The following is a 25744-nucleotide window of genomic DNA, read 5'->3' on the forward strand; positions in this document are numbered from 1 at the left end:
CCCTTGATTCTGAGCTAACTGTGTTTCTCCCTGAGCTCCATAGGCAGACCTGGTACGCTCATCAGACACCAAGTTGTCTTTGGCAGCTGCTGTGACATTACTCTACCTGGTCAAGAACAGAGAAAGTTATTCTACACCAGCTTTAAATTACAACTATGGGACTATTTTTGTCAGGCATTTGGCTCCCAGTGGAGACCACTTTTGAGGCAAACACGCCTGTTTTTCTGTTGCACACTGGTCTGCATAAATCTCCAAAAATAATAGCCCACTTCTATTTTTTTTCGTCCAGCTTCAAATAATACTGAAAGTCAAGCTTCCAAATGAAGACTGAATACGTGTGCGTTCACCATCAGTCAGCCTGCTGTTTTATGTGTCTCGCAGACGATATGAAGTGGCTCGAAATAAGCTGCTCCGAAACGAAACGAGTTAAAAACTGACAGATATCAATGTTTACATCTTTGGACAGGGCATCAGAGCTTCATCACCACCATCAATTCTTGGCTGGCGTTAGGATACCATGCCCAAAGGCCAAAAAATGTCTGCCTCAGGTGATACGATGTGACCCTGCCCTGTTAATCCTGTTGAAGACCAGCTCGAGTGCCGGTGCTCACAGGGACAGCAGGATCAGAGTGCCTACAGCCAAGGTGGGACTTAATAAAGACATGGACCGCTGTCACATGCAACTGAAGCAAAAAAAATCTTAAGGCGTGACACATCACTAAAATGGAGCCGAACAAAGAGAGAAACGAGGTGTAATTTTAAAAAGTAAGTTACCTGCCAGCAGCTGTCACATTATTTTTGCTTTTTATTACCGCCCGTTTACCAGCTAAAAGTGCAGAGAGTGAGAGGGTTTGTCCAAGTTGTCAGGAGGCTGCTTTTGCAGCGGTATGTCAGCTCAGTGCATCCCTCTTCAGCTCAATATGTCTTCTGGCCTTTCTCCTCCGCTCTCTGCCTCCCACCCCACCCTCTTCTCCCCGCATATGGGATTCACATTTGGCTCCACTGACCGTTTTCTTAATGTGATATTATGATACATTATCTGAAGCCATTTACTCCCTGTCACCACCTCTCGTGTGGACACAAGCCGAGTTAAGCCAAGGAGAGGCTGAGTCCAGGTGAGTTATGACCATTTAATTTGACACCATTCACAGCCGGCCCGATCTTTTACAATGCCTGAAAGTGCAATCAAAACACAAACACAAGACACTTACGTGTGCTTCTCGCTCTCACTCTCTAGGAGCCCATTGGTGGCATATAAGTTTTCACCCCCACCTCCTGCTGCTGGTTGTAAATCGCCTCTGTCGAAGGTGTATTTGTGCGAGAGAGAGAGGGAACAGAAGGTGAGAAATTTGGGGGTCAGCCGAGGCCTTCCAGGTAATTGTGCTTCTTAAACTTTTGACCCTGTAAGCCCTGCTTAGTGTGCTGCAGCTCGCTCCCCTTATTTCCCCTGAGAATTTTTACTCCCTGTACCAAGGACATGTTCGTGTGCGCTACAATGACAATCGGAGCACATGCTGTCACCAAACACGTGTTATTCTTTTACACCTTTTTTGGGGGGCCATGAACTCGTTACTTATTTCATGAGGCGATGAAAAATGGCACGAGCTTGTCCCTTAATAGGCTCTGCCTCCCTGTGCCTGTGTAAAAACTGTGAAATACCCTTTTCCCTCTGTATCCCAGTACCACAAACACATCAGTTAGTTGTCATATTTCTGATATTTCTCTATCCAGAAATGCTGAAAAGGAAGCGAGGTCACTGACGTAATCGACTGCAATAATCAGGCGACTGTTGTGCGCGCAGCCTCAGAGAATATATAACTTTCAGGGCAAGCCTCATTATTTGCCTTCTCTTCACAGCAGTGTGCCCCTTTAATATTTCCAGGGTCTGTCTGTCTTCATATTGAGCCGCTTGAGAATGATGGATGAGGTTATTACAGTTGGATCCACTCGGGGCTCTCCTATATTGCAGTTTGTTTTCATCATTTCTAAACATACAACTGGCTTTAGGTTTGTGCTCATATTTCCCCTCCCCTCCGGGTTGTGTGTCTGTGTTTTAAACACAGAGTGATTTTTGGCAAATAAGTCCTTCATTCGGTTATGATTTGGCGCTTTTCATAATGTCTCCTTTTTCAATATATTCAGCGTATGTGTAGCTTTGCTTTTCTAGTAGAAGTAAATGGTATCTCAGAGTTGCAATCCCAAATATGCTTCTCTCCTTCCCCTTCCTTCCTCCCCTCCAAACCACCACCACACCTGCGAACCCCTCCGCCCCTACCCCCTGTGTCACGGGGGGGGGGGGGGGGGGGGGGGGGACGCCGCGTGAAGAGGAAGGGCCGCAGGGGCCAGTTGTTTTTAAATAAACTAAATCTGCTAACAGTTTTATAACCCTGACCTCGTAAAAAACTGGCTGCAGCTTTTGGTCAGCTCTCTCCTGATGGGGCAAGCAGAGTCGTTCCAAGCCTGGAATTCCCATTTGCCGCTGCGGAGCATGTCGGTGCGTCAGCTGGTGTGCCTGCGAGAGAGAGGGAAGAGGTAAAAGGGCGTATGATATACGATTGCTGTGTCACGATCCACATGTGATGAGCGTCCTCACAGGCGGGGAGCATCCAGGCTGCTCCCTCTGTCTGGTGATTTCCCTGTTAAAGAAAAGTAAGGGAGAGGGGGGCAAGGGAGGGAGAAAGAGAGAGAAAGCAGAGGTGAGAGAGAGAGAGAGAGAGAGAGAGAGAGAGGGAGGAGAGAGGAGCGCTCAGACAATCAGTGTGTGTCTGTGTGTGTGTAAGTGAGAGAGAGAGAGAGGTAGAAACAAGAGGAGAGAGGAGCTGGCTGGGAAACAACAGTTGAACAACAAATCCAGTGTTGCATGCAGCCTCTCCGGATACCTCTGCTGTCTTTCTGCTGCCGGTCACTGAAGGTAAGACCATCAGCCTGGGTGTCACACCTCTGAATCTGCACTCCTGCAGATTTGGGTGCATCCTGTTGTCTTTTTTTATAACTCTGTGCACTGCAAATGTAGTCAATCAAACTCTGTATCAGGCATGCCATCGAGGATCCAAGTATTCACTGCTATACCCTGGATGTGTTTCACGTGTGTGCATTTTTACGTAGCTGTACGTGCATCACACATGGGCTCGCTCAAAGAGAGTTTGAGTGACACTCCTGCTCACTTTTTTTTTCTCCCCCCCTACTCCTCCCTTCCTCTGTTGCACATCACTAAGCTCAGGTGTGCATTCCTGTTTTACTGCAGGGCAGTTCTACACCGTGCGAGTCCATAAACTGCAAGTGGTTGTGATTAGGACGCAGTGTGACATGATTTGTAATAAGAGGAAACATGTTTGTGTTGGCGCCGGTGGATTTGCTAATCAGGCACTGACAGCGAGGCTGGAAGGATAGTGGGAACCCGCGTGGCTTGCGGGACATTAATAGTGCGTTAATAGTGAACATCTCCGGAGATGCATGAATATGTGTTTTACAGGTGTGTGCGTTCATGGCTGTAAGTGTATGATTGACTTGGCCTGTTATGTTGGACCCCGAGGCTGCTGGCTTATGCTAGAAGTACATGATGACAGATACAATAGACTCTGTGGTAGGTAGGAGGAGGAGGCGAGCTACCACTTTGATTTGACTGAGGAGGAGAGGCGTGTGTGTGAGAATGATAAAGGGAGAAGGTGTTTAAATGAAAAATGAAGTGGCTACAAAAGAGTGTGGGATAATGTGAGTGGGGTAGGAGAAGAAGCCCAAGTAGGAGGAAAGGGGAAAAAAAAACATCTGAGAAAGAAAGAGACGGGCAGAGCCAGGAGGAGGACACAATAAATAGGAGAAACAGAATGAAACTGAGATGTGTGAGAGAGGCTGAGAAAAGAAGGGCTGGAGGAGGTGAGAGTGAGAGAGCATGACACAAGACGGGGCAGAAAAAAGAAAGCGATTGAGACCGTGTGATGCAAACAGCCCTCCAGACATCTCCGTCCACTTCCGGTGACACCAGATGAGAAACAGTTTGCGCGGCAACGAAAGAAGCGCCGCAGACTCTGAGAATCACCTCTGAACTGTTTGGGGAAGAGAAAAAGGCGAAGACGAGGAGTAGGAGGTGTGTTTGAAACACTGCACATTCAGCCAGGTACAGATAGACAGCAATACTCTGGCAGAGCAGCACACACTTGGTTTTGTGTCTCATGTTTCATATTCTCTCACACACACACACACACACTGGGGCCCATTGTGAGTATATTTATTTGGACAGTGCTGAAGCTCTGATAGGCAGTTCACAATGTCTCACTGCCACAGGAATGTGCTTCTGACAAATGGATGCTCTACACGAACCTGAGGCCATCAAGGGGATCCTTAACACCAACCACCCAGACGAGCATGTGGCAGATATCTGCTGCCCAAAGAAACCCGGTCCAGAGCGATAAAACAAATGCGTCCACGACTCCTTTCGCTCCCTCTTTTTCAAAAACATCTTAGGCCTGGAGCTGCATTGAGGATTGATCTAGTTACATGCGCAGCTTTTTTAGCCCACAGCTCGCCACAGCTTTTCTTTCCCCCCACTTCTTTCTGACACGGATGGAGAGAACAGCAGAGGAGATGGAGTTGGGATTTGAGGTGCATGCGTGTTGACTCAGGAAGATTAGGGGGTTCTGTTTTTATCAAAGCGGTCAACAAACAGCTCCCACACTCTGGTTAAATGAGAAGAAAAAGAAACTGGAGAATATTTGCACAAATGCCTTCCCTGTGTATTCTCCAATCTCAGTGCCTCTTATTTCCCACTGTTTCTGAGAAGCCTAAATTGTAAAGCTAACACAAGATTAGCTCCAGCTCACACGGCCGCCTGTCATTGGCTGTACAGTGCTCTCAAATCCACACTGTTTGTCTTATCTTTACTTGGGGGGAGGGGGGGGGGATATATATTTAGTGAGGAGCTTAGCTTTTAGGAGAGTGGCGCGTGGGGAGGGTAAGAGAGGGCGAATGTGTGTGTGTTTTAGACAGAGAGGAAGAGTAAGTTTGTGTGTGCGTTTTGAGAGCTGGCGTCAGTAGACAGTGGAAGAGCTTGGCACTCTGCATGCCAAACTGTGTGTGTGTGTGTGTGTGTGTGTGTGTGTGTGTGTGTGTGTGTGTGGTTGGACAGGTCTTTGGTTCTGTACACCCCCACCCCCCCTCACTTCACTGCAGTCAGGAATCTGCCCTTTAGTTTATTAAAAGCTGGTGAAACAATGGAGGGGGTGAGGTTGGGGATGAGGGCAGGTGGTGGTGAATAGAAAATCATGACGTAAACTCTGGGCATGATACAGAGCCGTGGCAGATCAGCAGCGAGGGTGATGATGTAGCAGTAAATGTAGGAGAGAAGGCAAGATTGAGTTATTCATGACAGACCATAAAACAACCTTTTCCCCCGCTCTACCTGTCACCTCGCCCTCACTCCATCTCCTCCATCGTCCTGTGATGCACCTGTTTTTCTCAGCAGGGCAGTGGGGGCTTAATACCCGAGCTCCCCATTGTGACTGCAGACAGGCCCATCACTGGACAACAACTGTGTACTCAGCTGCCGCCAGGCATAGGTGATAAAGCAGAGGATCCCTCAGAAGATCCGACTCCTCTACCCAGGCCATGTGCCGTCACACACCAACATCCCAGCAATGTTCAGAGCCCCAGAGCAGGAGCATAATAACACCCACGAGAATACCACATGACACAGCCCTTATGTACATATGTGAGGGTTTGTGTGTGTGAGATGAAAACCCATAAGTAAGGTGGGCAGGGGATATTTATACTTGCACCCCACTGCTAAGAAGAAAACATGGTAACAAGTATTGTGCAATTCTGTTCTACACAACATACACTGGGGCGTCAGCGCAGTGTCACTTTTCATAACAGATTTTTGAGATAACGTAATTGTTTCACTTGTACCTCTTGAACAAAAGTTTTCATTATGACTTGTGTTTGTGTATCTTAGAGCAGTGGAAAACAGGGAAATCAGTTTTTGCTGTCACTGATCTGTGTGAACTGATCGATTGCTTGGTTTTATAAATGGTAAGAAAATAATGAAAACTGTTCACCACAGATACTCCAAAAGTAGTCAAAAACCTGAAGCAGATCTGGCCTGCCTGTATTTCAGACCCGTCATGATCGGTCTCTGTATCCCAGGTGAGCGTGGGGAGGCATCTTTCCCACAGTAGCCTCTAAGAGAGGCATCACAGTGTCTGCACTTCTTAAGCTTGGAATTATCTTCTCAGCTGAAGCCAAAACCTTCAGACCACACAAACTGTGGGGCTGTCTTTGTAGTAATGTGGTTTGGATTCCCACATATTATATATTTAACCCAGTTTGGATCTCTTTGCAGGTCCAGAGCCCTTTTTTAAATTAGCCGCCCTTTGGCTATGCTGCTAAAGTTATATAAAAATGAAGGAGAGTTTGTTTAATTTGATTTGTTCTATGACAGATGATATGTCTTTTTATAAGCAATAAGCACAGATCTAGATATAGGCCTGGAGTTACAGTGCAAATAATACATGCTGTGTAATAATTTCGTCTGCCTCTGGGCCTCCAGCTTTGGCACTCTTATTAGTTTCTGAGTACTGGGAATTTCACGTTGGTCAGTTGAAGAGGAAAAGAGATTGCTTTAGATTTGGAGGACTTTGTGCTAAATTACTGAAGTTCCAATTTGTTTAAGTAAGACCTGAAGCAGTGGACGCACTCTACCAAATCACACCAACAGGTGCTTTATATTGTAAGGTACACCCTACAATAATACATACAGAGAAAAACCCAACAATCATATGACCCCCCCCCCCCCCCCCCCCCCAGTGACAGTGGGAAGGAAAAACTCCCTTTGGTGGACATCTACCGCAACTGGTTGGGGTAAGATAGGTAAAGGATAAATAAAGGTAATGGATAATTGCCATTTACCTGGTATAGGCCAAAGAAGCAGGATGTTCACGAAGAATCTAAAGCTAAAACTATTAGCTTTTTGCTAAATGATTTTACAATCATTTCTTAGTAACTCACTGTCATCTCAGGTCTGTCAGGCTCTGAATTTCTCCACGTGAATGATGTGAATGAATTTGTAAAAAGAATGTCATGTTTCAATAAAAGGGTTTAGAGTGTGCTTCCTTACTTCACAAGTCAAAGCGTACATTCATGACGCTGCATTTTCACCTGACCCCATGAACTCAGTAGCTCGTAGAACCACCTTTAGCACTAATAACGTGAAGTAATCCATTTCCACATAGCTTTATCAGACTCTCACATTGAATTCTGGCACACTCTTCTTTTCAATGTTGCTTCAGTTCATTGAGGTTTGTGTGCCTTTGTTTATACACAAGTCTCTTAAGGTCCCGCCACAGCATTTCATTTGGGTTGAGGCGTATACACAGGTGTTCATGGTTTACTCAGTGACTGTAAGGTGCCCAGGTCACGTGGCTGTAGAACAAACCCAAACCATCACCCCTCCACCACCATGCTTGGCATTTGGTATGAGATGTTTGTGCAGATATGCTTCACCAAACGTGGTGCTGTGCATCACGGCCAAACATCTCCACTTTTGTCTCGTCTGTCCAAAGAACATTGTTCCAGAAGTCTCGTTTTTCATTCAGGTACAGCTTTGCAAACCTAAGCTGTGGTGCCATGTTCTCTACAGAGAGAAAATAGGCTTTCTTCAGGCAACATTTCCAAGTAAGCAATACACATTAAGGCTTTTTATAATCGTAATTTTTGTAACTACTAACGTTGGTAGTATAATATAAACTAAGTAGCCATTAAGTTTATATCTAAGACCTCTTTTACGCGCCAGCTGTACACATTAAAGAGTTAGTTCTAAGCAGTGTATTCAACTTACTTGTGTAACCATCTTAATTAAGGTAACATATTAAACAATTTAATATGTTGTAACTGTACTTAGTTGAAAGTTCTGTCTTTATTAGTGGTGGTCTTAACTCAATATATACATAAAAAAATCACCCCACTACTCTATCGTTCTCCTCTTGTAATAATGCTACTCTGGACTACTTGTTTTTGCCTTAGACTTGGCAATATTGTGATAGCTAATTCAGCATATCTCCCCCATGTCCCTGGCTTCTGTAGAACACAACATACTTTCTCCTTCTTTGCTAGAACAGTACAAGTCTAACACTCTGAAGCAGCGGTCCAGCTGCTGCTTCCTGTAGTCTTACCTCATGCAGTGTTCCTATTCCACTAAGCTCTGAACATGGATTCCTGTCACGGATATCAGGACACAGGCTTTCAGTTAACACAACTAAGAACCTGGATTTGTTAAAGTAAAATCAATTCGAGTGATGTATGTGATACACCAAATGGAAGTTATCCATGTGATGAGGATGAGGGACGAGGTGGTTTTTTTGCTGGAGGTTATGGGGTTGGACCTGGTCTTGCAGCAATTTTTCTACAACGATCATCAAAGGAGGTTGTTTACTTTAACTGAGGTGAAATTTCATGGGTAATTCAGAATTAATGACTTGTTGTATTGCTCACATAGCAGCACATTATAATGAAAGCAGTAAGGACCCAAGGTGACATAATGAGGTTGTATCCAGCACTCCTCCCAGAAATAATCATTTCTATCAGACATCAGACGGTACCGGTGCAACTGCTTGGTCTTGGGGATTAAAGAGAAAGATGTGATGGGAAAGGAACGATAGAGGGACTGTTTTTGGGAAAAGGAAAAGGTTCAGGTTTAAGTGGAACACCATGGGGATTTGTTTTTGTAATTATATCAGAAAGACAAGCTTGGTTGGACTTGATGATGGGGTTGATTCCAAACAATAGATCCAGGAAAGATATGGACCGTAACGGTCTCGGGTTTGCTGGTCATTATACTTGGATCGGTTGGGGGAATGGGGTGGAAGGGGCAATAGAGCTTGTTTTTCTAAACTCTAAGATCTCTATAAATATGAATTGGATAGGTGAGAGTATAAGGTACCTGGCATTTCACACATTAATAAGTTCTCAGTTTGTACATTCACAGTGCAGTAATGAACTCACTCAGCCAGATACAATCTCCATATATTATCCTGAAAGCCCCCATTATCTGAGTCAGCTGCCATTCGTAGCTCTGTATTGATACGACCAGCTTTCAGAGTTTAAGCATGAGTTGCCAAAAGAGACAGTAATAATGATGTGTGGTCACCTTGCGGTAAGGGCACGTCCCTGCTTGCATAGCAATGATGTTAGAGGGAAGCTGCCTCAGATGGATACATAACAAGCAGACGACAGTCATAGAAAGTCATCTCCCTGGTGCACATAAAAAGGTGGAAATGTCTGGCTAGCTCAACTAATTAGTAATCAGAGAGCGCAGAGCTGGCTGGAGACCAAAATTATGAGATTTAGGGTAAAATAAAGTTTGCTTGACTTGTCCTGGTATTTACTAGGCGGTTCACTCCTGTCATTATCTTTGATTGTTTTGCTTCATGGTAAGGCCTGTTGTCTAACAAAAACACATGTTCTGAGCGGAAATTTTGATTTATGAGGAAACACTGCGGATGTTTTTCCTGTGAAAACACCTAAATACAATTACATTGTCATGTTTGATCTGAACTGATTAAACACATTTCCCTTAAAAAGTGGGTTAGGAGATGCTGCAATCACATATGCTTTCTGCTCTTTCATCCAAAACCAGACTGTCGTCCAGCTAAGGCAGCATCCAGCTGTCACTGAGCGCCAAAACTACAGGAGCCAGAAAATTCACAGATTGACTGCATGTGTACTTTTAATAGGCAATTTGAAAGGGAAAATCAGTTGAATCGTCAATAATTCATTGTTTAGTCAGTTGAGAGCAGGGAAACCATATTATCATAATTGAAGCTGATAATGACCATTTTATCCAGACATCTGTGTGTTTGAATACAGTAGATATTAAGCAGTATTCCAGTTCATTGTAAATATGTCTCTCAGGCCATGCTGAATGTAGGTCTGTAGTGTAAAGTCCTCTTAAGTCGTTGTCTCCACTGAATTTTTAGGAAGGTATCTGACTTTTTAACTGCTATATGCACAAATTTGTTTGCCACCTGCTCACTAAGTTGCTATGCTTCTTTGAGCAAACTCTTTCCTGTTGCATTGATCATTTCAAGTGTTTTAGAAATATTGATTATGGAGGCTGGAAGAAAGGTCTAGTTCATTTTTTGAGTTCACGTTGCTTAGATTTTATGGGGTAGTAAGATCACATTTACTGGAAAATAAACCTGTTGACCACATATTCAGCTGACGTGCAGAAAACCTAAGAACTGCTTTACCACTTGAGTATTGGTTGTTTTCTGGGTCTCTGGGGACGTAATGAAGCTGTCATGTGTGCTCTGTAGTGCGCACTGCACTGAAAGGGAATTTGGAGGCCACGGGGCATGCAAGGTGTGCACAGAGGCATAAGTGAGGGTAGTCTCGGGTCAAAAGGAGCCCGACAGCAAATTTTTGTCTCACTGCCCCATTGCTGCTTAATCTGGTCTTTAAATGGATCAGTTATCATAGTTTTGTATTTTCGAATTCGCTTTTATTTTGTATTATTTTCAGTTAGTTCTCTGAGTGGATTTTCTTGTTTCGGATTAGTTTATAAAATGTTTACTTTTAGTTTTTAATTAGCATCAGAGTTTAAGTCTATTTTAACTGTTACTGTATAAAAGGGAATTGTCAGAGGCAAGATTTAGAAAAATCTATACAATTATTACAATAAAAACAGAACTTTTTGAAAGCAGTTGACTCTTGTGGACATTCAGAGTCTCGATAAACATGTCCCTCAGTGTCATCAGGCAAGCTGTAATTAAAGTTTTACCAGACACTAAAGGATATTTCCGCTATATTTCTATTTTATTTTCGTTTTCAAAGTTCACAAAATCATTACAGTTAGTGTTAGTGTAGTGTAATTTTTATTTTTTTTCATAATAGATATTTTTTTCATGTCCAGTTTTATTCTACTTTTTGTAAGCTATATTCACATGGGTGCACGTAAATATGTAGATCATGTCGATTTAGTAAAAACAAGCCAACATCTGCTTCAATGTCCACTTTGGCTGATGCCTCTATTTTCCTCGTTTACTCTGTCTTACATGGGAACTGAATTGATTCCACTGTACGATTCTCAATGACTTGACTGTGTAATTTCTAAGACATGCACACTAATGATGCTGATAGCGATACCAGCAGCAGAGACGGGAATAACAGTGTTCGTTCTAATGGTATGGCTGGCAAAGCTGGAAGTGCTGATGGGTGCTGGCTGTCTAAAGCATCCTGTTGCATGAGCCGACTGCAATGTAAACCCTGCAGCACATGTTCGACAAGCCAACGAAACATCTCAGGGAATATTTATTTTAACAGGCCAAATGATACTTCTATTTCTCTCAAGAGGAATGTTAAGGTTAAATGATTCCCCCTTAGAAAGAAAAACACTGGGGTTGAACTAAAGGGGAGCTGAAGATGGAGAGATGGGTTAAAGGTTTTGCCCGAACTAGTTGCTTGGTTTTAGTTCAGAGGAAGAAGTGAGTGCAAGATGGTGCAGTGTTGAAAAGGGATGTAATAAAATGATAATAATAACATAATTTCATGTATTCGTGTTTTGTGAAAGTATTTTAGTGCAACTGACCTTTTTGGGAAGTTATTTTGAAATGTAGTAGGTCACAAATTGCTAGACATAGCTTTAAAACGCAAGACTATAAGTAATTCAGTCATGTGCCAAATGCATTCCTTGTAAGTAATAAAACAGGAAAGTTCTCTACAGGCTGAAGACGTTCCCTTAGGTTTGATCATTTTAGTAGCAGTACCAGCCACTTGCTGCAAATTATTGTAAATTGTTTCTGGTGATTAAGGACCCTGGAATGTACTTTATTCCACCCTTGGTCAATAGCGACTTCTTGGCTTTCAATATATTACCTCGCCTGCTGGTACTGCAGCTTCTGCATGCATGTCCTTTTCATGCTTTGGAGAGGCAAAGCGTGAAATGGACACGGTGGATGTCTGTTACACGTTTTTCCATGATATCGGGTGGAACTGTGACTAGGATAAAGCAACTAAAATAGTGCATATTGCATGAGAAAGGCAACTGGATGCATAGAAGCCTCAGGTGGGTGATTAGCAGATGTTTGGACACACACTCACAAAAACACTAATGCATTAAAGTTACATTTTCATTTTCTACTGTAATGTAACTCCACTTCTTGCATAGGTATGTAACTAAAAGCAATTGACTGAAGAGCTAGTTACAAATTGTCTTGAGTTAAAATTTCAATAATTTCCAAGTATTATCAAAGTACTATTCAAATAGGTTACATTTCACAAACTTTTTAAGTAGACATTATCACTTAATAACTACTTGTACTCATCATATGTCAAGAGGTGTCCACACAGGAAGCAACAACCAGCAACATGGCAACCTCAGACCATAGAGAGCAATTAGGTCATCTTACCATTTACACATTTACACTGTCACAAAGGAGGGAAACAAATGTCAGCAGCATGAAGTAGGCTAGTCATTTATGCTCAAACGTTAAACTTTTCTCAACTTCAAGGATTAAAGCACTTACAGGTGACAATGAATGATATGATTGACATATGACAGAGTGGAAAATACATCAGTGGGGTTATATAGTTGTCCCTGAAATTAAATACATATTCATTTAGTTGAGGAGTAATAAGGAACAGAATATTCATCTGACCACTTTATATAACCTGGAATTTTTCTAACTATTGTACAATCAACATCAGACTACTGATCTCCAAAAGTTGATTTTGTTCATCTGGACGTGGCGTTTTCAGTGGGAGAAACGTTTCGTCACTCATCCAAGTGACTTCTTCAGTCTCAGCTGACTGCAGGTTTCCCCAATCTTATAAACAGTACATTTGCATACTGACTGAAACCAGCCCACTGAAGGAACAATGGGCTGGGAGGTCGGTTCCTTCATCAAAATTATAACTTTCTTCTCATCCCAAAGCAACTGTGTAAAAGTCATATTTTTCCACAGCACCACTAATGAGCACCTACATTTACAAAGCCACGGTTTACACTTGACTTTAGTTATACGTGTTTAAAAAAAACAAACACTTAAGCATAAATACAGCTCCTGCGACTCCATGTGTAACCACTTCTTCGTAAACCTTTAGCACACAAGTATAAATTGGGTCAAAGTATTTAAAATGATCACAAAGCATGAATTTATGGGTAGCTCGTGAAAATAGATAGATAATAATAGTTAATAAACTTTAACATGGCTATTTTGCTCCTTTCGCCATCTCTCACCCTACCATGCACTTAATTCACAACACATTTCAACATACCTGCTGCAGCCAGAACCAGGCTCACTTTTAACACAAACCCTATTGTCAGAAGGACTATAAAACTATGAAGTCGGGAAAAAAATTACCTAAATAAATGTGAAAATATGCAGAGGGCTTGCAGTCATGAGAGGGCTTGTTGGGAAAGTGAATTATTTTAATGAAAAAGTCATTCCTGGGGAGAGGAAAAGGCCCGGCTGCAGGCTGTTTGTGCATGGCTTAAGTTTCTCTTCTATAATAAAAGCACAAGGACTTATGTGTCCACATGTGTGTGCCGTGTGTGGGTGTACTGGGTTGAGCGTGGAATAAAGGAGACAAAGTAGACGGCCAGTTTCTTGAGACACACACACTCAAATAATTAATCTCAAAAACTGGCAGAAAAAAAAACTATGTCTGGAGATAGCTTCATCCACTACACACGAATTGTAGCATTTGGAACAGTTTGACTTGTGGACAAAACATAGAACGGCCACACGCAATATCGCTGCTTTTTCTGGTCTTTATCTCTTCATGTTTCCATTGATGCAGTTATGTTTGTCTTCTGCTTCCAGACTCTGATGGATTAAGGCAGCGGGGGATGGAGCAGCCTGCCCAAGAAACCCTCCTACTACCTAAAGCTTGCTGAATTTGAACCTACAGTGAGCTGACAGGAACAAAGCAGAGTCAAAGACAATCTCCTTTTGTGCAGCCTTGTGACAGAACAGACTCTGTAAGGAGGAGGAAGAAAAGCAACTACGTTACACGTTGGACATCCCGTGAGGATCAAGAGCCTCAGGGTGGCCCGATCATGAAACCTTCCATCTCTGGGGGCTCCCCCTCTGGTCTTCTGCTGGTTCTAATGTGCTGCCCCCTCCTGGGCTTGGTCCATTCTGCCAGCAGCAGCAACAAGGCCAGCGATAACGGACACGCACACCTGGGAGATGCTGACCCAGACCGCTGCATGAGGCATCACTTTGTGGAGACCATCACACACCCAATTTATAAATGCAACTCCAAGGTAAACCTACCAACACACTAAAAGCCAACCTTTCATATGAAATCTAGATAGTTGTCAATGTTTTTTATGTGACTTTTACTTTGTTTGATGTATTAAATGTTTATTGTTGCCAGTGTTTAAATGGAGTGCAATATAAGTTCAAAAATGAGACCATCCCCGAGTCTCTCAGTTCCCTCTGTCAGCCGGTGGTGTGATTTCTGTGTGAACGATGTGATTGAACTTTTCCACAAAAACCCAAAGGATGTGACAATTATTCTACACCCCGCGTAGCTCAGTGCCTGCCTTCTAGTGCAAGTGTCAAGAGCAGAAAACAACAGCTTAGAACATAAGTCAACTAATAAGCCCTGTCATACACTGCAGGATGAAACATAAGGTTAGCTAGCTACCTGGTGTTGGTATCAAGTTGTCCATGTTAGCTGATGAGCTGAAATTAGCCAGAACACAGTTTTATTTAAGTTGGATGGTCTGGAGATGGAAGTGGAAATTTGACTATCAGGGGAAACTGTGGTGGACTTCAGGATGTTTGGTTTTCAGAGTCACGGACAAACTGCAAACAGCAGGGTCTGCTAATTAATCTAATAACTTAGCTGGACATTTTAAAACGACTTTATCTGCTAATGTTACCAAAACTGAGTATGGCTAATCACATCTTGCTTGTCAGTGAAAATCATATCTGAATGAAAATGCTAGTTGGTTAGCTTGCCCAGCTAAAGTGATCATTGATTATAAAGTGTCACATGGTACTGATTTTAGTAAATCATGCAATGGCAAAGATATCTATGAGTAATATTTACTTTATACAAAATATGGTTTTCTTTTCAACATGGAGGTGGTTAGCAAGCTGTCTGCAATTTAGCTTTGATGTCTTTATGTTGATACGCAGTGTTTATACCGGTCTCCTGGTTTCTGTTCAAGATACAAGAAATACAGCACATACAACAGAACAACATTTTTTTGCAGGACAGTGTTGACTGGCGAAAGTACAAGCTGAGCATGAACCTGAGCTATAGCCTACTGATCACCTGGGTGGAGGTGTCAGCAATAACAGTGGTTTTCTAAGGTTGCACAGAGCTCCTTAAGGTAATGGGCCATTTGCTTCAAATCAAGCTCCTGAGCCTAAGAATAATACCCAGCAATGACTTAAGAGCCATTTTTTCTCACAAATTCCTTCCTTTCTACTAGTATTGCTCATTTCCCCTTGAAAGCCTTTCTCCATTTGACCATTCTAGTGTATCATTCTTTCCTTTGCTCTCTTAATCTCCATCTCTTTTAGAAGAGTCACATAGGAGTGTGTGTATATGTGTGTGTGTTGGTGGTTCTGGAGATGGGCCACGCTGCAGACATATTCTGCACCTCAGCTGGGGCTCAGATTTGGCTGAAGCTATCGTGTCGCTGTTAGCCTGCTCGCTCGTGCACTGCCAGGTGCTAAAGAGGGTTAGAGAGAGAGATAGGGTGAGGAAAGAAGAAGAAAAGTGGAGAGGCAGTGATTAAACAATGGTGTGGTGTGTATCCTGACAACTTAAAGACAGCCACTTGACGTAAAGAGACTGATGATCCCACTGAGTAGCACCAAACATGTGAATGCTATTGTAGGAAGGTGCTGTCGATTTTCCCTCTTTCCTTTTGTTGTGCACCAGTGCAGTTGCTTGTCTAGCGTGAGTGATCTGTTCTTTGGTCTTTTTTTAATATTCTGACTATGAGTGCATCAAGCAGGTGGCCAAACCGCAACTCGGCTCAGGCGAGGCAGGGCTGAACACACACTCAGCATGAGCTTGGCTTTCTATTACAGCGCACAGAGAGCCGAGTGGAAGCCTAACTGAGCAACTGTTTTACACCTCAGGCCTGATTTAGACTTCTGTGGTGAATCTTTGTAGTGCCTACAATGTAACCTACGTAAGTGGCCGACTTCTTGCCGGCATTTATGCCTGTGCTGGTGCGTTATGTGCTAGTTAGCATGTGGTCGTGTCCTTTGTTTTATATGCGGTGCCAGCGGATAGAAACCAATAAAATGATGGGCCCTCACGCTTTGTTGTGTTCTTTTTTGTTGTTTGCTTCTTTTCTGGGGTAAACTATATTGGTTCCTCGAGTCTTTCCACTTTCATATTTTGGCTGTGTACAGTACTGTGCAAAAAGTTTGAGCCAGCTGTCATTTCTTTATATTTAGATTCTGCAAAGCCAAACTTCCCTGTCCTTTTAACCTCTTAAGCCCCAAGCCTAACTGATCTCCTGCCTTTTGCTCCCGTGTCAGGGGACGTTGGGGCTTAGGAGGTTGTCTTGAGTGATGGGTCCTCAGGTTGTCTGAAGGTGTTTTAAAGCTTTTCTTTGAACATTTTCATTCCAGTCCTTGTACCTGACCATTTTCAGAGGATTTTCATTTTTAATTCTTGAGTTTTAAATCCCTTAATGCTGACCTATGAATTAGTATCACAAAAGTCATTTAACAAAGGGATGAGCCAGCGTTGTGTCTACACAGACAATTTAGTAAATAAACAATTTTAAAAGTATCTTCTGTCACTTTATTTTGTCTTTTGTCAAATAGTTTGATAGACTTAAAATAGCAGTAGTAGGCAATTTGGAAAGAGCTGTTAGCTGAAAACTTGTTGCCATATCTCATCATGTTGTGCATTGTGCCCTGAAATATTTAGAGGAAACTGGGGGACAAAATAAGTGGCAGGCTTAAAAATATACATCAGATAAACAGTATCTGAAAGGCCCGTTCTTAAGGAACAGGAAAAAGTCCAGTAAAAAAAAAAAACTGACACAAGACCTGAGCGATGCATCTGGCACTCCAGTTGATCCAACTTCAGTTTGATGACCATCAGAAATGGTCTCAAGAAGGCAAGAAGGAAGAGAAACAGGGAAAATGTACTTATAATAACTTTATTTATATAGAACAGTTACAAAGGGCTTCATAGTTTGGATAAAAATGCATTAAAGTTAAGTGCACATGTTCAACCATGCAAGCACACAGTCGCTTTCATTCCTGCATACACAGTCCTATACACGCATAGCAGAAGAAAAAAAAGGCCACAAATAGACAGCAAAAGATTAAGTAGAAGCTAAACTATAGAAATGAGATTGCAGCAGATGTTTAAAACAAACCCCAGATTCAGCCAACCTGAGCTACAACCACAAAATCGTGATTACCACAAGCTTTAAGATAAGAGCAACAGTTAGGAGACCCCGATCAGATGAGGTTGGCTGCAGTTATGATGTCTCAGTAGCTCTGCTTTATACGCAGGAGCCCGGTCATGAAGGGCTTTATATGTTGTTAGTAACATTCTTAAATGGATTCTGAATGCCGGCTAGTTTTTGTTTTGTTGCATTATGTACCAACTGAAGACGGGCTGAGGAGGCTGAGAAATGCATGTGAAAAGTGAGCAGCAATAATCAAGACAGAAGAAAATTGTGTGTGTACAAGAAGTTCCACATTATTTGGAGGCAATTAAGGTTTGATTTTTCAAATGAATCTTAAATGAAAGAAACAAGACTGGATGAGGTATGGCAGATTACACAGTGAACTGGACTAAAAAATCAGTGGCACCAGGTCTTATAGAGGTGGATCTTTAGAGGATTTGTATGAACAAGAGAGGGGGACAACAGCGAATGTCTACAGCCACCTGTAAAACATGGCTTGGGGCCAGTAGTGTTGGGGATCAGGCCTCAACATTATTGAAGCAGTGTGGGATCACCTTGACAGAAAACAGAACAAAAGGCAGAAACATCCAAAGAACAGCGTTGACTGACCTTCAAAAAGCTGAAAATAAGAAATAACGAAAGCTTTAAAGGTGGTCATAAAAGTGACCATACAAAACACTGACTTTGTGTGTTTTTGCCTTCTATACTCTGTGTATTGTTACACATTTTTCCTGTTTTCCTAGGAACAAAGAAATATGGGGCAGCTCAAGCTCAAGCAGTGCTGTATGACTAGAAAAAAAAAGCTCTCTCTGCTGTCTGCAGCCCAGGTGTTGAGTAATATTCTGGTAGCAAACTCCTCCATTGTAAATTTGAACTTACACCATCACTACGCTAATTCCACAAATAAAGTTGAGTTTACAGGGTGCGAAGAGCACAACTCAGCCAGTGGAAGCAGTTGTATAATGTCCTCTGTGGATCTGAGGGGAGAAGAAAAATAAACCTGGGGATTTCATTATGGTTATCTTGGCACTGTGCAGCGTGCAAAGAAATAGGATTGGGTTTGTTTTTGAATGACTTTCCTGCTTAGATGCTAACGCAACTCTTGTCTGAGCATCTGTCTCAACTTATTAGCAAAAACATGATGAAAACACACAGGTTAGATCCACAGTGTGTGGTTTCCTGCCAGTGCTGAACTGCTGCTTTCTCGGGTTAATGTAAGTAACAGTTGTGACCTGTTTCACCGGAGCTGAAGAAAATTTCTTCCTTAATTGTGAAGGAAAAAAACAATATTTCATACACTGATGTTGTTATTTATTGTACTTTTTTGTCCACAAACATAAAAATTGTACTGTTTTGTTTTTTTGCAGTGCAGTAAAAATGAGTGAAAAATTGTTCAAGATGTTGATTTTTTTTTCTTCCCTCTTTGTTCTCTGCTTATTTTCACCCCTGCTGGGTTTTTGGTGTTGATGTGTGAGTATACTGTACATTGTCATTTATGTGACACTAAACCAACTATAGGGTTCAGTTATTCAAAGAAATGTAGAAAGCCATCTGACAAATGGATTTATCAGAAATTGCCTTTGATTTGTGTTCAAAAACACAGAACACACTTACCAGTTATTACCAGTGTAAAACTAGTTCTTCACCTTGAGTTTTATTTAAGCCTGTAAAGCCTGAAAATTTCCAGAAAATTCCTTTCTTTCAAACTATTGTTTGTCAACCCTTCTGACGAATTTGCATGTATAAGATTTAATTTGTATCATTTTTGCTACGTCCAGGATTTTTGTGCAATTTATTTTTCATAGTTTGTTTATCTTAAACCAAAAAAAACATATTAGAGGGTTATAGTTCTTAAAAACTGATGCATCAAATCTGATATACTTGGCATTACAGGGTTAATTATAATTTAAATGCATTAAAAAAAAATTCCAAGGTTACATTTTTTTTTTATAATTAGGGTTCCAACTAACTATTACTTCCACTGCTGATTAATTAATGTGTTGTTCAGTAAATGAAATATCAGAGCACAGGAGAGCCTGAGGTGACCTAAGGCTATAAAATCAAGCTTTCATATGAGAAACTGAACTGAACGTGTTATTCCTCTTAAGTATTACTGCCCTCACAACCCAAGCACAATGGGGCAGAAGAGAATGTGAAGACCACACATGATTTTCACCAAGTGTTTCACCAAAACGTTTAACATGGAGTGAGTTCTTCGGTTATGTGTCTTGTGTGAACAAGTGCTGTGCAAGTAAACCAAAAAAATAATGGTGACAACGTTCAGTCAAAACAAATAATCTGGAGGTCAGCTAGCAGCTGAGTCCGTAGGCCCAAATTGTATATCTGCAGATGAGCAAACCAGGTGTCAGCCATTACTCCCAGGGAGCCATTCCACACATCCAAGCAACGACAAAAAACAGGAAGTGGATCTCGAGACCCTCTAAAGGCCAAGATGACACTTCAGCCTCTAAAACATTAAAACAAACTCTATAACATATTAAATGCATGAAAAAAATATTCTTGCTGTAAGAGACTACAGTAAGCAAACACAATCCCCCATCCCCACACACAGACAAAAAAAAGAAAATATTTCACATGCCCCATGCATCTGAATGGATCAGTCACACAAGCTATCCATTTGACGACAGCACAGATTACTGTGTCGACTCTGGATTTTGTCTTTAGGACATATGGGACTTCCTCACGGGAATCACAAATATTTCAGTGCAGGGTTGCAGAAAACTCGTCCTTCATTTCCGAGTATCTTAGTTCTTAACATAATTACATCTGTCTAAACTTGGACAGCAACACTGCTGCGGACATGCTAGTTGATGACAAAGTTTTAATGCTTTTATTTTGAAATTTTGGTTATTAATTACTTTTATTTTAAAAGACAAATGCTTACATTCTTTATGTCACACTGTAATTACATTGTTACCTAACAGATCCACGTGCATTTAGCAACCCCAGCTCAAATAAAGTCCAATGCTGCTCAGTTTTAGTCTGAAAATCCAAGCAGTGACTTTTTTAAGTAAAACAGCAGCTGTTGTTGGAAACACTGAAGTAATTTCAGCCAAAATAAGCACCATTATTCCTAATTACAAAAGTACTTGAGTTTAGAGCATAAAACCTCAAATTCAAATTAAAAACTGCCAATAAAAAAACCAAAGTAGGAAAAAGTAACCACAGCGCCTGTCACTAAAACACAACAGACCGATGAATGCAAGGTTCATGTCATATTGGAGTTTTCATGATTAATCATAGCTACTTTTCATCGTGAGAATTCAAGAATTTAAGATAATTCTTTTAAAAATTATTACACAACTAACACACATCCAGCTCCAGTACTTTTGCACTCCACCTTCAGTTTTTTACTTTCGTGTCCTATTTAATTTTATTCCGTTTTATTTTATTTCTTTATATAGCACCAAATTACAACAACAGTCAGTTTGATGTGCTTTATATTTGCACTGCTGACATTTGTCCTATATGTATAGAATTACATTTATATAACACCCATCAGACCAGGGGCACGTCCAGAGGGGCCCACAAGGTGGTACAAGCCCTTTTGAAAATATATAATACTTGTATATTATATAATTTTAAATAATTATATAAATAATAAATACAAAGCTAGTCTTGTATTTACATTTTACAATATAGTTCAAAGGAAATTTACAGTTTGTTGCAAAATTACATACTACTACTACCGCAGATGAAATTGCAGTGATGATGATAATAATAATAATAATAATAATAATAATAATGACAATAACAACAACAACAACAACGACAAAAACAATAACGATAATAACGATAACGATAATAATAATAATAATAATAATAATAATAATAATAATAACAACAATGACAAAAACAATAACGATAATAACAATAATAATAATAATAATAATAATAACAACAACGACAAAAACAATAACGATAATAACGATAATAATAATAATAATAATAACAACAACGACAAAAACAATAACGATAATAACGATAACGATAATAATAATAATAATAATAATAATAATAATAACAACGACAACAACAACAACAATAACGATAATAACGATAACGATAATAATAATAATAATAATAATAATAATAACAACAACGACAACAACAACAACAATAACGATAATAACGATAATGATAATAATAACAATAATAATAATAACAATAATAATAATAATAATAATAATAATAATAATAATAGGGAAAATGAGCCTGAAATGTTGCATCTAAAATAATAATTTCTTTTTTTCTGTATTAAAAGAATGATCCCTCCGACAGCAGTATATTGTCACTAGATTCTGTTATTAGTGATGTTTTATTTTCCACTATAATAAAACATAATCATACATAAAATTAGAAAAAACTGATAAAGGTGCAAATTAATAAAAAATGTATACTGTACATCTTGAAAATTTGCAATATAAATTAACTGACTTTTTAAATAAGTTTCCTTTGGGAAAGTTTTGAGTTATCAGAATCTCCTCCAATAACCTTTTCTTGAAATTGAGCCTCTAAATGTTCCTCAAGGACCCTCCAACATGAACAAAGTTGCTTGAATGAGCCCATGATGACTGCTTAGTAATGGTTTATATCACTTTATATCACTTTTAACAGGAAGAAACCTCCAAAATAACCAGGCTCAGAGAAGGGTGGCCATCAACCGATGAGAATGGAAATATACAGAAGTACAAACTGAGTCGTTTAAAATGGTGTACGTTCACCCGATAATAGTTCATTATGGCACTTGAACAGTGCTGTGTCAGTACTGAAGCTTGCATAGGTTTGTTTAATGTAGCGGCTCATGAGTAAAAGGAGGAGCAGGAAAGGTGCAGACAGAGAGGAGGCCAAAGTTTGATAGCCTGATCCTTTGCCAGGACAAAGACAAATGGTCTTAAAGTGGCAACAACACTGTTCATGTGTGTGTGTGTGTGTGTGTGTGTGTGTGTGTGTGTGTGTGTGTGTGTGTGTCACCCATACATGGCCCCAGACAGGCCTTTATCAAAGTGGGTACACGGGTGGCGACACACAGCAGCTGGCAGAAGGACATGACACAGGAGTCAGTTTAGGGAGGCGACAGGAATTCAGTGACCTACAGAGGAATGCCGGTCGGACAGTCACAACACTAATCAGGCTGGTGATGTGTGTGTGTGCTGACTGGTTAAACTGGGGAAAGGTTTCATATGCTGGCTTTGTTCCCTCTAAACAGCACAGAAAAAAAGTGGCCAACCACGCACACATAAACACACACAGAGCCCAAACATCTTTTTACTCCCCTTAAAGAGCCTGAAGGTCAACGAAAAATGCTTATCTGTATTTTTCATAACATCGCCTTTTCGCCTACTTCTTTCTTCCAGATGGTGTTGCTGGCACGCTGCGAGGGCCACTGCAGCCACACGACCCGCTCCGACCCCCTCATCTCATTCAGCTCAGTGCTCAAACAGCCCTTCAAGAGCACCTGCTCCTGCTGCCGGCCGCACACCTCCAAGCTGAAGGCGGTGAGGCTGCGCTGCACTGGCGGGACTCGCATTACGGCCACTTACAGATACATCCTCGCCTGCAACTGCGAGGAGTGCAGCTGAGCAGACAGCAGTACCCTCCCAGACCCTCAAGACTCTCAAGAGCCGGCAGTTTTCTTGGCCACAGACCTTCCTCTCAAGCTGTCCAAAGCATTTTGGTTGATTATTGGATCAGAAAACGGCCCCAGAGATACTGGTTGTTAACTTGTGAATGATAGTTTGGAGCAGTCAGATCAGCCTCACGTGGGCCTTAAAATTGACCTACAGCCCTTGGGACTCAGACAGAACATACTATACCCTTTCTATTATGTGCATTCAATCAGTACAAACAATGCAAAGCATATTTCTTCAGCTCACAAGGCCAGACACCACAAACTGCAGCTCCCAGGAGCCCGCTGGAGACCCTCCTCGCTGCAGAGACACACTGCACTCATTATAAGCCTCCGTAATTCATAACACACACGCTCAAGAACCACAGAATGAGAGCTCATTGCAAATATCTGTAACAGCCTTCTCCCTGCTCCATAAAAAAAGGGAAAAAAAAAAAGAAGAAGCGTTTGACGACTAAACAAAATGCCTCGTTAAAAAGCAGCATGGGAAAGGACAAGCGGGTCCGCGTGAGCCCTGACATGTGCTGGATCTACAGTGGAGCACCTGCGCCGTGCTTACTCACCCAGTAACATTTTACACACTCCCTGCAGACTTTCATCTAGCTGTGTAAAACATGACTGATGCTGACAGGAGAGCTCATCGAATGAACAGTAGAAAAAAAAAAGAAGAAAAAAAAAGTAGCGTAAGAGGAGCCCAGAGGATGCAAGAAGACCACTGATGAAGGTTTTAGCAGCCTCTGGGTCAGCGGCGTGGACTGTCAATAGACTGCCAAGGGTATCAGTGCTCATTTAAAGTATAACCTGTTCTACTTGGATCTTTGTGATGTTCATGTTGACGTTATTGTAACTTCCGCTACTATCACGCCGGATTGATTAAACTTGCCGCTATTGCCTGTAACGTATTGTTAGTAATGACATGTCCTGTGTCCAACATGATGAATACAGAACTTCACACTCACTATTCATACTCTGTGTGTGCATTTGTGTATGCGTGTGTGTGCCGCAGGCTCATTTGCAAAACTTGTGGTCACTTTATTTGAATTGGAAAAACTGTGTTCAAATTGAGCTTTTTCCATCATTAAGGCTTCAGTTTTTTTTCAAACCACAAAGAATTGAGAGCTCACTTTTAGTATTTGAGCTGAAATAATGGGTGGTTGAAAGCAAAGAAAGGCCATGGTAGCTTGAATTTTAAATGCTTCTTTCTAAATGCACAGCAGTTATCTTCACTGCTTTGGAGTATGCTAATTTATGTCATACATGTTAAGTTAAATCCTGTGTGTCTGGCATATACAGCAGGACGTCCTTTCTTTCTTCTTGTTTTGGCTGCTCCCTTTAGAGGGTCACTCCAGCACATCATCTGCCTTCATTCTAGCCCCGCATCCTCCTCTGTCACACCAACCCTCTGCATGTCCTCCTTCTTTACGACCATCTTCTCCATCTTCAACATCCTTTGTCCAATATAAAGTATCTACCATCCCTTCTCTGCACATGTCCAAACCATTTCAATCTCACCCGTCTAACTCTGCCTCCTGAGTTGTCCCTCCGATGTACTCATTTCTAATCTTGTCTATCTTGATCATTCCTAATAACAATCATAACATCTTCACCTGCTCCACCTGCAACTGTGGCTATCCAAAATCCAAATCTCCAAATCATACATCATAGCAGGTCTCATTACAATCTTGTAAACCTTCCTTTTCACTCTTGCTGCTATGCTTCTGTCACATATCACCCCTGACACTCGTCTACACCCACTCCGCCCTGCCTGCACTCTCTTCTTCACCTCGCAGCTACTTCTTGTAGCTTCACCGTTACTCTCGTCTCCCTCTCATTCACACACATGTATTCTGTCTCGACTTCTTTTCTCTTTGCTGCATACCTCCACCCCTCCAGGCTCTCTTCCACTGGCTCCCTGCTCTCACCACAGATCACGATGCTGTCTGCAAACGTCATAGTCAGAGAAGGCTTCTGTCCGCCTCTCCATCACCACTGCAAATAAGAAGGGTCTCAGAGCCAATCATTTATGTAATCCCACCCAACCTTGAACTACACCTTAAAGACACACTCTGCAAACATGACCACAGTCTCACTGTCCTTGTACATATATTTCACTACCCTCACATACATGTCTGCTACTCAGAGATAGTTGGTAGCACTCTCAAAATGTCTGGTCACTAGGGAAGTGATTTCCCGACTGGTTGAGGAGCAGCTGCTGATTGTTGCTGGGTGAAACTGATCGAAGAGGGTGTTGCTCCACAAACCTCTGTGTGATCACTTTGGTCACTGGCAAAAGTTTGCAAGTGTCTGCAAACAAACACTCTTCCATACAAACTAAAGGTGACTGTAGCCATCTGCTTGCAGCCACAGCAATCACAATGAGGTTTTCAGTGCAGCACCGTATGATCAGCTTCACCTAGCAACTCCTGCAGCCATGAGGTACCTGGACTTACCTTGGGGTCACTGACTGTTTTAAGCCCTGCATGAACGATCATCAGCAATCAGTTTCACAGTGACTGCCAGCAACCACATGCAACCAGTCTGGGAGTACTTATTCTTCCCCAGTGACTGGCGGCCATCCCATCTGCAGGCCTGTGTGACTGGTGCCTTAACAGATCACTTATCAGTTTGTGCAGTTCACTGCAGAACGACTAAAATGGGTAAAAAAAATAAAAGCCAGTCTTAGGAAATGGAATAGTTGT

The 25744-nt window shown here is 41.6% G+C and overlaps 1 protein-coding gene across 2 annotated transcripts; it reads left to right on the forward strand.

The window, feature by feature from the left end:
• Positions 1–1328: 1328 nt before the first annotated feature.
• Positions 1329–24014, forward strand: ndp (norrin cystine knot growth factor NDP). Of its 2 annotated transcripts, none has more exons than XM_082509378.1 (3): positions 1329–1340; positions 13812–14257; positions 22774–24014. In XM_082509378.1, exons 2-3 carry the CDS (start codon positions 14048–14050, stop codon positions 22996–22998), a joined length of 435 nt encoding a protein of 144 aa, XP_082365504.1. In that variant the 5' UTR covers positions 1329–1340; positions 13812–14047; the 3' UTR covers positions 22999–24014. The 2 variants fall into 2 exon arrangements, with proteins under 2 accessions (XP_082365504.1, XP_082365503.1); XM_082509377.1 differs by lacking the exon at positions 1329–1340 and adding an exon at positions 2614–2911.
• Positions 24015–25744: the final 1730 nt, after the last annotated feature.

Source organism: Aulonocara stuartgranti, assembly GCF_965226115.1.
Source record: "Aulonocara stuartgranti genome assembly, chromosome: 16".
Taxonomy (NCBI): domain Eukaryota; kingdom Metazoa; phylum Chordata; class Actinopteri; order Cichliformes; family Cichlidae; genus Aulonocara; species Aulonocara stuartgranti.

Coding starts and splice junctions, on each gene's coding strand:
- ndp (XM_082509378.1), top strand. CDS start 14,048: ATGAAACCTTCCATCTCTGGGGGCTCCCCCTCTGGTCTTCTGCTGGTT. Junction 14,258..22,773: donor TTTATAAATGCAACTCCAAG/GTAAACCTACCA, acceptor TCTTTCTTCCAG/ATGGTGTTGCTGGCACGCTG.